Below are 17,430 nucleotides of genomic sequence, written 5' to 3'. Positions count from 1 at the left end.
AGGCAATGGGAGGTTTTGTGTGGGAAAAGGATGAGATGCTTCCTTCCTCTTAGAGCTGGGTGACCTCCCTCTTCAGGACTCCCACAGCCTCACTGGCCAAGGGGTCAGGGGCCTGTAAAATAGGGTAGAACCGGGTTTCCTCTCAGACCCCAAAAATCAACCCATTGCAACAGGTGCGTGTGATCTATCTACTGTAATCAGACTGGGAGAGAGAATATTCCTAATGGTTACTGCCTTGGGCTCTGGGGCCACAAAGTTGGGACAAGTGACTTCATCTACTAAGGCTTTAATCTCCTCATCTGTAAAATGGGCTTAAAAACAGTCTGCACTTCATAAGGTTGGTGCACCAATTCAGTGAGAGAGTTTATGCCAAGTACTTGGTGTGTAGGAAGTGTTTAGTAGCATGTAGCTCATGTTTTGTTGTGTCCCAAGGATCCCCCAAACCCTTCTGTGTTCGCCCAAAGTCTCCTGAAGACAGGGCATCACAGGAGTTAAATTTGATATGACCTCCGTGTCTCATCTAGGAGAAGGAACTGATGAGCCTTCCGATTTGTGGTGAGCACGAAGTGGTTCATTGGGTCTGAGCCGACAGCTCTGATTTTTGCACCTGTGACTTCACTCAGTCCAGAAGCGCCACCTCTGCTTTCCGTAGATAAAGGTGAGAAATTAGTCATTTTTGTCACCTTCCTTCCAGCCTCGATAATTTCAGTTGCACCTATGTTCGTTAGAGTTCCATAACTTTTAGTTGAGGTTTGGGCATTCAAACACACCCAGGCTCGATTAGAAAGGAAGAAGTTGCATCATTTCATAAAAAGAGGAATAATACCCAGAGTCTTAGTGTGGCACCCGAGGCTGAACCAAGGGGATCAAGGGCGCGGTCAGGGGTTCACTCATTCTGCCTCTGCCATTTGCCAGCTGTGGACAAGTCGGACTTCTCCAAGACCACACTTCCTTCTTTATGAGGAGGAGAAGGTAAAAGCCTGGCAATGTTCCCTTCCTAGGGTCATGGTGGAGACAGCGTTCTACAGCTCACCATTTGTTGGTGCCGAGTCTACTCAGCTTCTCTCCCAGACCCGTTGATGGCTGGTAGGCAACTGCATTAACCATTTGGTATCCCTCCATCAACTGGCAACCAAAAGCAGGCAGCTAGCTCATCCACCCGCCGGACTGGGCTCCCAACTTGGGGCAAGTCTACCTACTTGGACTGCGCCAGTACAGCCCTGAGCCTGCAAATCCACCACCGGCAGGGGGAGCACTTCCCCATCTCCCACAGGTAGTCACCCTCCTCCACACCTGGGGGGGAGGGGGGGAGCAGCCTGGAGGCAACAGAACGGGGACCTTCAGCACCTGATTCCTACTAAAGATCGCCAGCCCCTAGACAGAGTCCACATCCAGCTGGAATGTGGTAGGGACGTCATGACTCCGGGTTGTGGCTCTGATAAGATACACAGAAAAGCCTCCTCCTCCTCCTGTCCTTCTCCTGAGGATCTCTGAGTCCTCCAGTGGAACTCTGCCCTGCTCGCCCATCTGATGTCCCATCAAGTCTTGGTCACAGCATTTCCAACCTGGCCTTCACTGTTTCTTTGTTTCATTTTTTACTATTCAACATTCAGTCATTCATAGCAAGGACCCTGGTCTCACACTACCTGAATTTCAATGCTGCTTCCTACATATGCGACATTAGCCAAGTTACCCAATCTGTGTCTCCTGTTCTGCACCTGTTAAAAAAAAAAAAAAAAAAGGTAATAATAGCTCCTCCTTTTATACAGCTGTCCTGAGGACTGAGTGAGTTTATGCAGGTAGAGTGGTTGTCAGAGTCTAAACACTGTATTACTGCTGGCTTCTTGTTACTGTGTTCTTATGCCTCAGTGACATCTCGTAATTAGTGGCGTTGTGAGGAGGTATCATCTCACAGGAGGAAGGGAGCAGAGACTGTCCAGTCAGCTCTCCACCAGGACGCTGAGTGAATCCATTGTGTTGCAAAACACAGTTGGACTCTTCTTTGTTTATCATGATCCTAGGGCAGCTCAGTCCTTCCTGTTCTTGGGATGGTTTCTCTTCTTCCGGAACTTTCTGTTTATTTCTGTAGATCCACCCTCCCCAGTTACACAGAGAGAAATAGAGATCTATATTTTACAAAAAGACATAGATAATTTTTTTTAAAAAACTCAAACTACCCAAACACGTCAACTTCACCACTGTCATGCTTAATCCCACACCATGGTGCGAGATGGGGAAGAAAAAGGCAGTTATGCCTGTTCTCGCTCTCCCTAAATGCGGGATGGTTTGGTTCTTCTGAATATTTATCCTGAAGAGCCGTCTTTTTAATGTCTTCAACAACAAGGGGCACCTGGGTGGCTCAGTTGTTTAAGCGTCTGACTCCGGCTCAGGTCATGATCTCGTGGTCCGTGAGTTCGAGCCCTGCGTCAGGCTCTGTACTGATGGCTCAGAACCTGGAGCCTGCTTCAGATTCTGTGTCTCCCTCTATCTGCCCCTCCCTGGCTTACACTCTGTCTCTCTCTCTCAAAAATAAATAAACCTTAAAAAAAATTAAACAATAAAATCTTCAACAACAAGAGGAGTAGAATTAATGAAGAATTCTCACAGGTAAACCTGTCTTTTTTGGCCACTTGGGTAAAAGTGGAAATAATGTTCCCAAACCCTACCCCACATCCTCTCCCTACCCAGACCCCAATCCTCACGGCCCTGATAGCAGCTCGGGGACAAAGTCATCTTCCCAGAAAGTGCTGGCCAAAGACACAGGGGGAGGAGGGTGGGGTGGGGGCGGGGAGGGAGCTACCTCCGCTTTGAACCAGACTCTGCACCCTGCTCACACCCCACCCCTCCATCCGGGTGGCACAACGTATACCCCGGGCATTTCCAAATCATTGCCCATCAGCTTCCCAGTAAAACAAAAAGGCCATAGCTGGCACTTTAATTCTCTCCCCACCCAAGCTGTTCATGCAAGAAAAAAAAAAATTTTTTTAAGACTACAAGTTGAAAGGCTTTTTTTTAAGCGCCTACCCACATTAAAGGAGGACTATTTAATTCTAGAGCTACAGCTACAAGATCAAAAATAGGAATAATTAAAGCCTGAGATGTAACTGTTAAGAAAGGCGTTTTTTATTTTCTTTGCCAAGTCCTTAAACAGGTAAACCTCATATTTAAAGAAAGCACTAAGATTTGAAAATCCCAATGGGAATTTTTTTTTCTTGTTTAAGGCATAACGAATTCAGTCTTCAGAGACCACAGAGCAGAGTTTGTTAAGCTCCCTGAACTGTCAGCTGAATAATTATCTGGCAAAGCCTGTGTGTAGGTGACTCCCCACGATTTCACTTCTTTCCTGTTTTGAAACAGAAGGTCACCAACCTCTGGAACAAAATTTGGCAAACTCAGGGAATGTCAGCTTGTGGCCTTCCTTTGCATTAGGGGATATTTCATTTTTAAGTCTTGCAAATATGTATACTGAATGCCACTCAAGTACATGTCCTAGAGAATGTAGAATTTAAAAGCAAAAGAAACAAAATTAAAAAAAAAAAAAAACAACCAAACACAAAAACAATCTCCCTTTTTTCAGAGTGGCTGGAGCCAAATGAACCTTATGTCAAAACCCATGAACAGTCTGATAATTTATATTCCAAGGAGAAGGTGAAGCAGGAACATTGAGGGTCGAATGCAAAAAAAAAAAAATCTCATTACAGCCAAACCTGTTGGTTTTTTAATAAGATTAGAATTTTAAATTGTGGCCTTAAAATACCTGTCTGAGTGCTTGGACGTTACTGCTTTAAAATCTCCACTTGAGGGGCGCCTGGGTGGCGCAGTCGGTTAAGCGTCCGACTTCAGCCAGGTCACGATCTCGCGGTCCGTGAGTTCGAGCCCCGCGTCGGGCTCTGGGCTGATGGCTCAGAGCCTGGAGCCTGTTTCCGATTCTGTGTCTCCCTCTCTCTCTGCCCCTCGCCCGTTCATGCTCTGTCTCTCTCTGTCCCAAAAATAAATAAATGTTGAAAAAAAAATTTAAAATCTCCACTTGAGAGGCTGTGGCTGTGGGGGTTCCGGTTCACCTAAAAGGAGTCTGGACAGCTGATTCATGGGCGCTTCCTTCTGTCACATGAACCTTGTCCTGTTCTGAAACTGAAGTATTCAGTCTCCGTCCCCATAGGATGCAAGGTACCTTCAAGGAAAGACAATGCATGTCATTATCCTAACTTGACTGAAGGCAGAGCTAAGTAGAGATGAGACTTGAGATCTTGAACTTGAGATCAGACGCAAAACCTGACGTGGAGCAGAGATCACGCCTGGCTTGCCTTTGTCCCAAAAGAATGTTGCCTGGGTGTCAGGCAAGACTGTTGGCTACACCTGACCAGGTGTGGGGAGGTGGGATTTGCAGAAGGGAACACAAAACCTCAGTTCCTTGTAAAGGAGAAAAATGAACAGCCCACCTGCTCCAGAACTGGCCAGCTTCTCTCAAGTTTGGCCAAATAGGACATTCCGTTGTTCTTATCCTAAAACCAGAAAACTACCTCCCTCGCTCCTGCTACTGCCTCTGTTATCTGCCAAATGTCAAAATGGGCCTGGAGTAGGCTGTCTACTTTGCTCTCCAGGGTAGTAGAGTTGAGAGAGGGGCAATGATCAGCCAGTGCTGCCCTAGACTCATGTCTGCAGCTGGAAATCACCTAGCCACACAGTCTCCATTATCCATGCAGACAAAGGTCGTTGAGAAAAGAGGCAGGTCCCCGATACAGCCGTAACTATTCCTGATGGGACCTTATTTCCAGAATCAGCAGCCTACACTGTGTTCCCGGGACTGGAACCTGATAGGTACACCCTCTACATTCTCTGGACAAACCAAAGGATGATGAAACAAGCACAGAGAAACGACCCTGTGACCATGTGTTTGATCATTTCTCTTTGGAATCAGGAGCGAAGTTGGTCAATTGTTTTAGTTTGCCCTGATTTTTTTTCAGGGCACCCCAGCCCTCAGAAGGTATAGGTTTATATGACTGCCCCTTGCCTCAAGAAAAGCTGCAAACTCCTTGGGAAACCTTTCTATCCTGTCACCTGTATTTCCCAAAGTTTGGGGCGGGTATTCGTCTCCTGTCTTTACTTAGGCTACTTGATTATCAGTGTTCCAAGAACCTTAAACATCTAAGTCTTTTTCACCGTTTCTCCCTCAAGCTCTAAAGCCCTTGTGAAAACTGACCCTCAAGGTGCATCCTGATGTCTTGTGGACCCCAGGTGGGACATGAGGATTACGCCGTGATGAGTGTGCAAGCCAGTTTCAAATATGTGGTCCATGCCTATAAACCCATGAGAGCTTGAAAGCTGCCATTGTTGATGCCAGCCTGACTCAAAAGACAGAAAATATCCCAGCATACCCAGATATTCCTCTGAACCCCCCTTCCTGTCTTCTTTGATAACATTAACTCCATGATCACTGTTGTTACCAAATTCTGGTCTTTGCCTGCTGCCCCAACACCAGCCTTCACCCCTCCAACCCACTTTCTTTCTTTCTAGAAGCCACAACGATTGTATGACTTGCTCCAACCGAGCAAGTCAGTCAATGGCCAGAGGTCATTCTGAGCATTAGCTTTCCGTTCTGCAAAACCTACACACCAAATTGAAGAGCAGACAAATAAACCCACAGCTTGGGGTCATCAGGGTAAGGGGCTAAACTAAGATCTCATTTTATTTGACAGGTGCATGGAATCGGGGATTTAAATTTCAGGAAATCTCCATGAGAGAAAGTAAACCCATGGTCATGGTCATGGGTAGTCATCAGTCAAGTGTTACAATGTGGACACATTTCACCCAGATTGGTCCCCAAATAATTCCTAAAACTTCCTAAGTTTCTTGCAATCTATGAGAAATGTTTCTGGTGCCCCGCCCCCCACCCGTTTAGTCCTTACACATTTTTTAGTTTAGCGTTCCCAATATTGCAATTGTTTATGAATGGGGTGTAGTATCTGGCCAACTTACTGAAATTCTCTTACTAGTTCAGATCATTTTGCGGTTGATTGAGAAGGATTTTCCAAAGAGACAATTATACAGTCTTCAAGTAAAAACAGTTTTGTCTCTCCTTTTTCAATACTAATACATTTTGTTATTTTTTACCGTTTTATTCCATTAGCTCGGATGTTGAATAATAACAGTGTTCGTCTTTGTTTCTGATTTCAAACAGGTGACTCACCGCTGAAGATGAGGTTTGTAGAGGGGTTTCTTTCCTTTATGAAAATGAGGCTGTTTTATTTTATTTCTGTTTTGTTAAGTGTTTTTCTTTTTTACGTCACAAATGGGTCTTTGTTGAGCTCATTAAAACAGTTTTTCTGAATCTATTGAGATGACGTTATGATTTTTCTTGTAATTCTTGATCAAATGAATTACATTAATAGATTTCTTCATGTTGAAATATCCTGGCATTCCAGGGATAAGCCCTGCTTTGTTAAGACGTATTATTCTTTTAGGACACAGATGGATTTAATTTACTACTGTTTATTTAGGATTTTGGTGTCCTTGTTCATAAATTTGATTGATCTATATTTTCTTTCCCCTCGATATCTTTGTTTAGTCTTGTTATATGGTTACACAAGCCTCATAGATGAGAAGCTTCCAAGTTTCTTCTAGGTTCAGAAAGAAGTACTAGACCCCCCAAATTATCTGTTTCTTGGTGATCTGAGCTTTATGATTAACTTTGCCTAACTTTTAAATGTTTCTATAACTATACCTCTTTAGTCAATTTTAGAATTTATATTTGCCAGGAAATCACCATTTTAAAATCCACATTTGCACATTTATTTTAAAAAGTTGAGCATGGTATGTCTTTATGTTTTAAATCTTCTAACAGAATATACACCCTTTCTTATTTCTGATGTTTCATCAATTTTCTCCTTATTAATAATTGGCCTCGATCAAAGCCTTGATCATTTTTCTTTTTTTGCATTTACTCCATTAACTGCTGCATTTTCTCATGTTTATTCTCTCCTACTTTTGGGGGGATTACCTTACAATTTGTTATCTAGCTTTTGATTCATAAGTTTAGTAAAAAAACAAAAACCAAAAAAACCTCCTCATTATCTAATTAGACTATTTCAAACTGTAAAATGTTCTCTGCCTATTATTTTGCATGCATCCCACAAATTTTTTCTTTAATGCTGTGCTCACATTCTTGTTTATTCCTAACTCGTTTGTAATTTCAGTAAGATTTTCTCTTCAATCTAGGAGTTATTTAAAAGTCTGTGTTAAAATGTCCCGGTAATTGTATCTAGACTATATAAAGAACTCCTACACATCAATACAGAAAAGACAGCTCATTACAAAATGAATAAATAAACATTGGAACAGGCAACTCGTCAAGAAGATATATGAATGGCTAAAAAAACATGTGAAAAGGTAGTCAACATTAGCAGTCTTCAGGGAAATGCAAATTCAAACTACAATGAGATACCACTTGCCATCCACCAAACGGTTGCCATTTAAAAGATGTGAAAATATCAAGGGCGCCTGGGTGGCTCAGTCGGGTGAGTGTCCAACTTAAGCTTAGGTCATGATCTCACGGGTTCATGGGATTGAGTCCCACGTTTGGCTCTGTGATGGCAGTGTGGAGCCTGGTTGGGATTCTGTGTCTCCCTCTCTCTCTGCCTCTCCCTGCTCATGCTCTGTCTCTCTCTCTCTCAAAAAATAAACATTGAATGAATGAATAAATGAATGAATGAATAAATAAATAAATGATGTTAAAATATCAAATATTGGTGAGAAAGAGGAGCAAAAACTCTCGTATGTGGCTGACAAAAGTATAAAATGGTACAACCACTTCGGAAAAGAGTGGTAGTTTGGTGGCAGTTTCTAATAAAATGAAATTTACCTCAACCCGATAAGCCCGAGATTCTGTTACTAGGTACATGCCCCAAATAAATGAAGGCACATATTCAGAAGTGTCCTTGTACAAAAATGTTTCGGGGCGCCTGGGTGGCTCAGTCAGTTGAGCGTCTGACTGTGGCTCAGGTCACGGTCTCATGGGTTGTGAGTTCAAGCCCCGCATTGGGCTCTGTGCTGACAGCCCAGAGCCTGGAGTCTGCTTCAGATTCTGTGTCTCCTTCTCTCTGCCCCTCCCCCACTCGCGATCTGTCTCTGTCTCAAAAATAAATAAACATTAAAAATTTTTTTTAAAAATGTTTCTATTAGCTTTATGCAGGTGCAATAACCCCACACTGAAGTCTGGATTACCACACAGTAATATATCTGCACAGAGACATACTACTTAAAAAATGAGTAAGTAAATAAGGGATGAACATTTCGTACGTACCACAAACAACAGGGATGCATCTCAAAAACATGCTGAGTGGAAGAAGCCAGATACAAAAGAGTATCTGCTATGTGAACCATTTACATAAAGTTCAAGAACGGTGATTGTCTCTGGGTGGGGGCATGACCAGAAAGGGGCAGGAGGAATCTTTTTGGGGTGATGGAAATGTTCTAGATCTTCAGCTGGATGATTACTGAGGGGTGGACATCAAAATTCTGTGAGCTCCACAACTGAATTCTTTAACTATATAAATTATACTTAGAAGAACACCAACAACAACATAAAGTGTTTCCCTTCCCCCCTCCTTTTGTAGTTAATTTATACTATTATTGCATTTGGCTAGTAAATTTATTTAAATACATTCAACTACTTAATATTTGCTGAGATTTCCTTTGAATCGTAGTAGATAGTGCATTTTTGTTACTGCTCCATAAGTATTTGAAAGAATATATGTTATTCTGTTAAAAATAACCTATACAGCTTGTAGTGTCTTATTCAAATATACCAGTTTTCTTTTTTTTTTTTAAATGATATTTCTATTTCTGAGAGACCTATGCTAAAATTGTGACTTTTTCCACTCATTTCATCCGGTAAACATTTGCTGAGTTCCTACCCTTTGAGGAACATACATTAACAGTTGAGAGGAAAGGGTGTGGAGCTAGAACCCTTGGGCATGAATTCTGACTCTGGTATCGACTAGTTGTGTGACAGTGAATATGTCACGTAGCCTCTCTGTGCCCCAGTTTCTGTATCTTTAAGATGTGGACAGTATAGTATCTGTCTATGTATCTGTCATACCTATTAAATAAGTACATGTGAAGTCCTAGAATAATGCTTGCATATAATAAGGACTTAATAAATGTTACCTATTATATGACAGAAACTATGGTAAGCCCTGGAGATATTACAATGAAAGAGAGAATATAAGACATGGTCTGAGACCTCCTGGGGCTTACCTTGCAATGGAGGAGTCAGACTTTTTGTCAATTGCATATATAAATGTATAATTACGCTGGGATAAGTGCAATGAAAGAAAACAGTACCATAAGAGCATATAATGAAACATCATCTATTTTGAGGGACTGGAGAAGACTTTCCTAAGGAAGTAATATTTGGGTTGAGGAGAATGTGGTTATGACTTTAGAATACAAAATAATTTCTTTTTTTTTTTTTTTTTAATTTTTTTTTTCAACGTTTATTTATTTTTGGGACAGAGAGAGACAGAGCATGAACGGGGGAGGGGCAGAGAGAGAGGGAGACACAGAATCAGAAACAGGCTCCAGGCTCTGAGCCATCAGCCCAGAGCCTGACGCGGGGCTCGAACTCCCGGACCGTGAGATCGTGACCTGGCTGAAGTCGGACGCTTAACCGACTGCGCCACCCAGGCGCCCCCAAAATAATTTCTTAAACAAGTCACAGTAAGTATAGTTCATAAAATTTTATTGCATTAAAATTTAAACTTGTATAGTTCAGGGGCACCTGGCTGGCTCAGTCAGAGGAGAATGTGACTCTTGATCCTGGGGTCATGAGTTTGAGCCCCATGTAGACTATAGAGATTACTTAAATAAATAAAACTTAAAAATTTTTTTAACTTGTATAGTTCAAAAATACCATAAATAAATTGAAAAGACAAATCAAAGACAAGGACAAGATATTGCAATGCATATGGCTGATAAAAGGTTGCAAATTTATAAAGAAATTCTACAAATCAATAAGAACAAGGCAAAATGTATAAATGTGTGGACAGATGACAGGAACAAGCCATTCACAATAATCAATTGGAATTGCCAAAAAAAGACACATGTAAAGATTCCCAACCTCATTAGTAAGTAAGGTAACACACAAAATACAGTAACAATGAGATAACATATACCTGATATAGTGGCAAAAATTTTAAAGTCTAACAATATCAATATTTGGCAATGGGAACTCTAATGCTACTCCAAAAATAAATTAATATAATTAATTTGGAGAACAATGAGGCAATATCTAGTAATATATACTCTTTGACTCAGAAATTTTACTCCTGGGTATATACTCCAGAACTAAGCTTTCCAACTTTTTCACATCATGGCCCACAGTGGATTTTATTTTCCCCAGTTAGTGAGTCTCTGTCTTTTAATAGGAGAAATTTAGCCCATTTACATACATTGTGATAACTAATATGACTGGATATATTTCTAAAGCCTTATTTAATGTTTAAAAATTTTTTTTAATGTTTATTCATTTTTGAGAGAGAGTGTGAATGGGGGAGGGGCAGAGAGAGAGGGAGACACAGAATCCGAAAAAAGATCCAGTCTCTGAGCTGTCAGCACAGCCCAACGCAGGGCTTGACCCCACGAACTACGAGATCATGACCTGAGCTGAAGTTGGATGCTTAACCAACTGAGCCACCCAGGTGCCCCCAGCCTTATTATAATGTTTACCATGTATCCACTTTAAAAATATCTTTGTTAGTTTTCCTTTTTTAAACCATCTGTTTCAATGGATTTTGAATTCTTTGAGTTTTTTTTCCTCCAATAGTTTAGACATTATATACCCTATTTCTATTTTTTCTGGTGATTATCCTTACACTTTAAAACACACTTAAGCATATATCTTTCTACGTATCTCAGGTATTTGTCAATATCTCTATACTTACCCTGAAAAGTTATCTGTTAATTTGATGTAATTCCAATATTAGCCTGCTTTCAATTTCTTCTGTGTCCCAAACCCACCACACTGAAATCATTTGGGATTTTAGTTTTTGTTTAGTTCTTTTCATTATTTTTCACATCACGCTATCAAAATCTTTTAAGATTTAACAATTAAGCTTATAGGTTTATTGGCTTACCACCTTCCTGTGACTTGATCACTTTCTTAGGGTCGCTTTTCTTCTTTCTAGAAACACTCAAGTGTATCTTCTTAGAGAGGATCTGTGGGGGCTGAACCCTTGCATGTCAGTCATTTTATCCTGCTCTTCAATTTCACTGCTAATTTGGCTCAGCATAACGTTGTAGTTCTCTGGAGTTATTCTTTCTCCTGCAGTTGAAAATGAATGCATTCCCCTAAACTGCTATCCTTTAAAAAAAAAAAAAATTTAATGTTTATTTATTTAAAAAAAATTTTTTTAATGTTTGTTTTTGAGAGAGACAGAGACAGAATGCAAACGGGTTAGAGGCAAAGAGAGAGGGAGACACAGAATCCGAAGCAGGCTCCAGGCTCTGAGCTGTCAGCACAGAGCCTGACACGGGCCTCGAACCCATAAACTGTGAGATCACGACCTGAGCTGTAATCAGACACTTAACTGGCTGAGCCACCCAGGTGCCCCCAAACTGCTATCCTTTTGATCTATTGCTGCCTTCCCTTATATTTCAGTTTGACAGGTATTTGTTGCATCCCTACTATGTGCTGAGTGTATTTCTAGGTATTGGGGATACAAGGGGGCTTGACATAGGCCTGTGTGTGGTGTGCTGGGTTCACTACCACCACTGTGTATGGACTTCCTAGGTTTCCCCCTGATGACTGGCCGAGGGGCCGCCCTGCTCAAAGTTAGTCAATGCCTAGGCTGGCCTACAGCACGGTGTGGTCTGATAATCGACAAAAACCCAAAAACAATAGCAACAAAACTGACCTGTGCTGATTCAGTTCTCATTCTTATGCATTTCAATGGGGAAATGCCCAAAGAACAAAGCTATAAAAATAACCCTGCCTACTCTCTGGCCATCTGCCCACCAAGGGCAGAGCTCAGGGCATCTGGTCCTTTTGATAAATGCTCTGGCCCAGCTCTGCCTGACAAACCACATCTTTCCCACTATCACTTTCTGGGCAATGACATGTGAGAAAGGAAAGACCAGCTTCTTGGCACAGCAATTCCCTAAAGAAAGAAAACAGGGCTGGGGGTGAGGGGAGCATTTATTAAATCACCTGGAGGACTTTTTAAAAATGCATGTTCAGGGTCCTTAACCCCAGAGAATAAGATTTGACCTCTTGGGATGGTGGGGTAGGGGTTAGGGGAACTTGGGGGAAGCAAATATACATTTTGAAAAAGTATCTCAGGGAATTATCACCTCTATTGTATGTATGACCACTCTGCCACTTCTGAGTTGACAGCCACTGATGTTATCCAACCCTGTCATTTTATAGATGAAGCAACCACAGTCCAGAGAGGAAAGGTGATTGATTTGTTCCAGGCCATACAGCTAGTTGATAGCAGAGCCAGGATGAGACTCAAGGACACTTGATTCCTAGACTGTGCTTCTCCTGACTACCTATAATTCATCTTTAGCTCTTGCTCTTCTTGAGATCATTATCATCACCATCACCACCATTAATGTCATCACCATGATCACCATGATCACCACCATGATCACCATGATCACCACCATGATCACCATGATCACCATGATCATCATCATCACCACCATCATCACCATCACCATGACCACCATGATCACCATGATCACCATCATCACCACCATCATCACCACCATCACCATGACCACCATCATCACCATCATCGCCACCATCATCACCATCACCACCACCATCATCATCATCATCACCATGACCACTATCATCACCATGACCACCATGACCACCATCATCACCATGACCACCATGACCACCATCATCATCATCATCACCATGACCACCATCATCACCATGACCACCATCATCACCATCATCACCACCATCATCACCATCATCACCACCATCATTACCACCATCACCATGACCACCATCATCATCATCGCCACCATCATCACCATCATCACCACCATCATCACCATCATCACCACCATCACCACCATCATCACCATCATCACCATGACCACCACGACCACCACCATCACCATGACCACCATGACCACCATCATCACCATCATCACTATCATCCTCATCACCTTCACCAGAAGACTACTGGCCACTTATATAAACTTATCTCTCCAATTGACAATAATCCTACAAGGCAAGTGTTGTCTCTGTTTCTTACTCCTTGTCCACATTCCCAACTTTTATGTACTATTCATCCTGACACACAGGATCTGTCATCAGCAGCAAATGCCTCTATCTGTGCCCTGTGTCTTTTGTTGTAAGGTGTCTTCCTATCTTGCCCTAATGGAAAGTTGGCTGTGCTCTGCAAACGCCACCTCATCCGCAGACCCTCAAGTGGAGGTTATTTGGGCTTCATCAAGGCTCAAGGGTGGAATAGCTCTCCCATTGTACCTGTAATTCAGTTCTCTTCACTCCTCCTTCAAAACTCCCATCCTTCAAAATTCAGGGCACACTTTACTACCTGCCACTGTTATCTACCAACTTACTCTCCTTCATTCATTAATGACTCTCCATGTTTATTCCTGACACCATTCTTGGTGACTTAACAACCTTGAAGAATAGTGATCCATTCCACACCTTGCTCCCTGCATTCTATGACCTCCTCACCTCCAACAATCTTTCATTTCTACTCCCCGGCGCCCCAGCCACACTCTCATGCTTATGTTCTAAACCCCAGTATCAGTTCTCTCTGGTCTCAATCCATGACTTTACCACCTTTGTATCTTTCTTTATAAAGATAAAAAATACAGTGAAACTTTGGTTTGCAAGCATAATTCATTCCAGAGACATGCTTGTAATCCAAAGCACTCATATATCAAAGAGAATTTCAAGAACCATTAGCTCAGTTGTGATCATGTGACATTTGGTGTCATGTACTACTCTTATTGCAAGACGTCGCTCGCTTATCAAGTTAAAATTTATTAGAAGTGTCTGCTCGTCTTGTGGAACACCTGCAGAACAAGTTACCAAGTTACTCACAATCCAAGGTTTTACTGTATATGCAAAGATAACATATATGTCCGTATAAATGCAAAGATTATTTATATATATTGGGATTGTATATATAAGGAGATATTAACATATGTGATAGGTATATATATCTCCTCATATCCTCACTTGCCTCCTTGTTCTGCTTAATTCCATGATGTATCATTATAGTGACTGCTTTGTGTATTCTCTCATTTCCATGGCTTTTTCTTTTCATCGAATTCATCTGGCAAAAGCCCATTCAAGATTAAATCCCTACCCGTAGAGTTTGTGACCACAGCTGAGAGGCTCGAAGTTGTGACAGAAGATATAAAGTGGCTGGAGGGTTTACTTTCAACACATTACTGCACACCCCAAATAGGACCCCAGCGCGCTCGGTGGTTTTACAATCCTACTCTGTGAAAAGATTGTTCCGCCCCTTCTCCTCCCTCTTTAAGCTTTATACATGGCTGGCTTCATGTGAGTTCCCCTAAAAGCTGTGCCTGAGACACAGGTCTACCTGAAGGTAGTTTATATGGGAAGTGATCCCAGAGATCCAGAGAGAGGACCTGAGGAGTGAAACAGGAAAAGTGGGAAAGGCGATGGATGACCTCTGGTAGATGGGCAGTTCAGCACCCATGACCTGTGGGTGACGGATGAGTTATGGGTGATGGATGACCAATCTCAGGGACCTTCTGAAGAGCCTGAGGGGCTGTAGCTCAGATTTTTCCACTCAGGGAATGGAACGGGTGAGCATTTACCTCCAGGCTCCTGTCTCCCATTGCCCAGTGGGGGCCTCTTGCAAGAACTTCCCCGCATCTCCAGGCCATCCCAGGGTGAATGCCACACAGCAGCTTCTAGAACGCCCGGGGCCAGACACTGTCACATTGTTCTTGGGCTGAGCTGCTTTGAAGCCAGTCCAGAACGGTCCCTCCAACAGTCTGTAAAGTAGGGAGTGTCTCCCTGAGAGGAGAATTGAACTGAGGCACAAGGGAAGCCCCTTGCACCCTTCACATCTGTCACGGACCCTCCAAGTCCAACTGAGTCTTTACCCAAAGCTGCGACTTCTGCCGGGACTTCATGCAAGAGAGAGTGATATGAGCTCCAGTCCCCCTGCTCCAGCTAATCTCAAGGCCATAGCCGATACTGTCCATTTCTACCACCCATTCTCCACTGCCCTCCACCTCAGCCAGCACTGAGCAGGTCTAAGTTGATTGCTGTATGCAGGGTCAATGATCTTTGTTCCCTGAGAGGTCTGCCTCTCAATGCCTTGCGTTTACATCTGGTCATGGGTGCTGAACTGCTCATGTACGTAGTTATTGGACAGGAAAGCATTGAAAGCCACTCATGTAGGTCTCTTGGGCGCAAACACAGATTTCCCTGCTCTTGTGGGTTGGCTGGCTGCTCACCCCACTGGTTCCCAGGGCAGCATGAGGGGTGTGAGGGCACTGGACCTGGGAAGAAGGTCAGAGGTACAGAGATAAGAGTTGTTAGAAGCCGAGAAGGTCAGCTCCAAAAGTCTTCCACATGAGTGGGACGTAATGCCAAAGACCTTCTCTGTTAACCTCACAAAGAAGGACCTGTCTTCTCTCGAATACATATCGTGTGCCAGGCAGCCTAGGTGCCTTGTTTTCACGTGAGAGGTAGCATTGCGGTCCCCATTTCCATCAGGGGGAAACTGATCAGAGCAGGAAGCCAGCTCACCAAGCCGGATCTCGCCCACAGGATGGATCCCACAGCCCTTCCCGTCAGCCCTGTGCCTCCAACCTGGGGGTTGAGGCCAGTCAGGTGACAGGTGAGAACATACCCTGCAGGGCCCAGAGAGCTCGACCTGATTAGATGTGTGTAAAACACGCACGGAATCGAGCACAGAGACATGGCCAGCCACTCGGCATGCCCCCTGGGGTCTCCCCCCTCCCCCCATGCTCTTCCCCATGGCACTCTCTCTTCTCTCCCCACTGTTCTTGTAGGAGCGGCGCATCTCCGGTAGAGCGGTAAGTGGGAGTCCTTCAAGTCCATCCAGGGAAGGCAGGCACCTTTCTCCTTCAGGGCACTCCCTTCCCAGAAGGGCCCCATCCACAACATCCAAGCAGGTCACCCTTCGCAGGGTTGGGTAAGGTCCAGAGGCACAGCAAACCAGCTTCAAGGCCACCTCCTTCCTCGAGGAAACCCTGGTCTGTGCCAGGAGGAGTGATACTGCGGTAATGACAGCTCACAGGCTGGGGCAGGGACGGGTGCAGGCAGGACCCAAATCAGAGACTGACCTCTCTCGCAGGAGAGGCAGGGAGGCGGCGAGGTGCTGGGGGCACACCGGCCCCTCTTACAGGTACCCAGAGACTGAGGAAGAGCAATCAGATGGAGAAGCTGCAAATCTGGATATGTTGGGAGAAGCAGCAGGCCACCAGGGCTGACCCATGATCAGAAGCATCAGGGCCGCAAACAGACTGTGTGGATTTCGAGAACACCCGGCATAGAGAAGCTGTGGCCTGGGTGGGGGCAGCCGGAACAGCCCTGGCCGACCCCAGCTCCCCAGCCCTCAGGCTCCCTGCCTGGCATGTCCCCCTGACCCAGCCTCCTCTCCTCAGATCCCATTCCCGTGCTCTGTCTGCTGGTCCCACGTCACTGTCCTTTCCTGAGCGGCTCCAGCAGGTCTGAGGTAACGAGAGAAAGGGCTCGTGTCCAGAGTGTGCCTCCTCCCACCAGCCGTGGCCCAGCCCGGGTGCACCTGCTCCAGGCCACACTCCTTGCCTGGCCGTGAGACCATGCACAAGTCATTTGGCTTGTCTCTGCCTCAATTTCGTCCTCCATAAAACAGGGATGGCGATGGTAATGAAGACACTACCCTCCTACTATGGTTGTGCGGATTGAAGCGATATGTATAGTTGTGAAAGAGGTACAGAGCTGATGTATGTTTTGAACCATTTCATTTACTCTTCCCAACAGTATAATTGGTCCCATTTTACAGACGGGGAAATAGAGGCTCCAAAATGAATAGGCATTCACTGAAAGGCATGCATGAAGTAGGAACCGCAATTTGAAACCCAAACTTTTTTTTTTTTAAGTTTATCTATTTATTTTTGAGAGACAGGGAGCACATGCGCACATGCAGGGGAGGGGCAGAGAGACAGAGAGAGAGAGAGAGAGTCCCAAACCTGATCCAGGCTTGTCCCAGGGCATTGCCTGATCCAGGGCTCGATCGCACGAACCGTGAGATCATGACCTGAGCCGAAATCAAGAGTCTGACGCTTAACCGACTGAGCCCTCCAGGCGCCCCTGAAACCCAAATTGTGTGACTCTGAAGCCCGGGGTCTTTTTGACCTCTCAAAGTCAGAGGCCCAGACAGGCAG

The 17,430-nt window shown here is 44.0% G+C and overlaps 1 protein-coding gene and 1 long non-coding RNA gene across 6 annotated transcripts in view; both read right to left on the bottom strand.

The window, feature by feature from the left end:
* Positions 1-1,522: 1,522 nt before the first annotated feature.
* On the bottom strand, positions 1,523-3,806 carry LOC121010563 (uncharacterized). The gene is made up of 2 exons (XR_005781229.1): positions 3,758-3,806; positions 1,523-1,718 (listed from the first exon to the last, which is right to left on the bottom strand). It is a non-coding gene; the product is annotated as an uncharacterized LOC121010563 (long non-coding RNA).
* A 213-nt stretch (positions 3,807-4,019) lies between these two features.
* Positions 4,020-17,430, bottom strand: part of LOC121010561 (uncharacterized) — a 70,676-nt gene continuing 57,265 nt past the window's right edge. For 3 of the 5 annotated variants that reach the window (XM_040444283.1, XM_040444281.1, XM_040444282.1), the window contains one exon: positions 13,211-15,024. In XM_040444283.1, the coding sequence (XP_040300217.1) occupies positions 14,941-15,024 (84 nt within the window). In that variant the 3' untranslated portion in view covers positions 13,211-14,940. Of the gene's footprint in view, positions 4,172-11,132; positions 11,360-13,210; positions 15,025-17,430 lie in introns of those variants that run through there. The other 2 variants (XR_005781226.1, XR_005781227.1) reach the window with 2 other exon arrangements.

Source organism: Herpailurus yagouaroundi, unplaced genomic scaffold, assembly GCF_014898765.1.
Source record: "Herpailurus yagouaroundi ecotype Mexico unplaced genomic scaffold, PumYag 192, whole genome shotgun sequence".
In the NCBI taxonomy this organism is placed as follows: Eukaryota; Metazoa; Chordata; class Mammalia; order Carnivora; family Felidae; genus Herpailurus; species Herpailurus yagouaroundi.
This window is presented reverse-complemented; position numbering and strand designations above follow the sequence as displayed.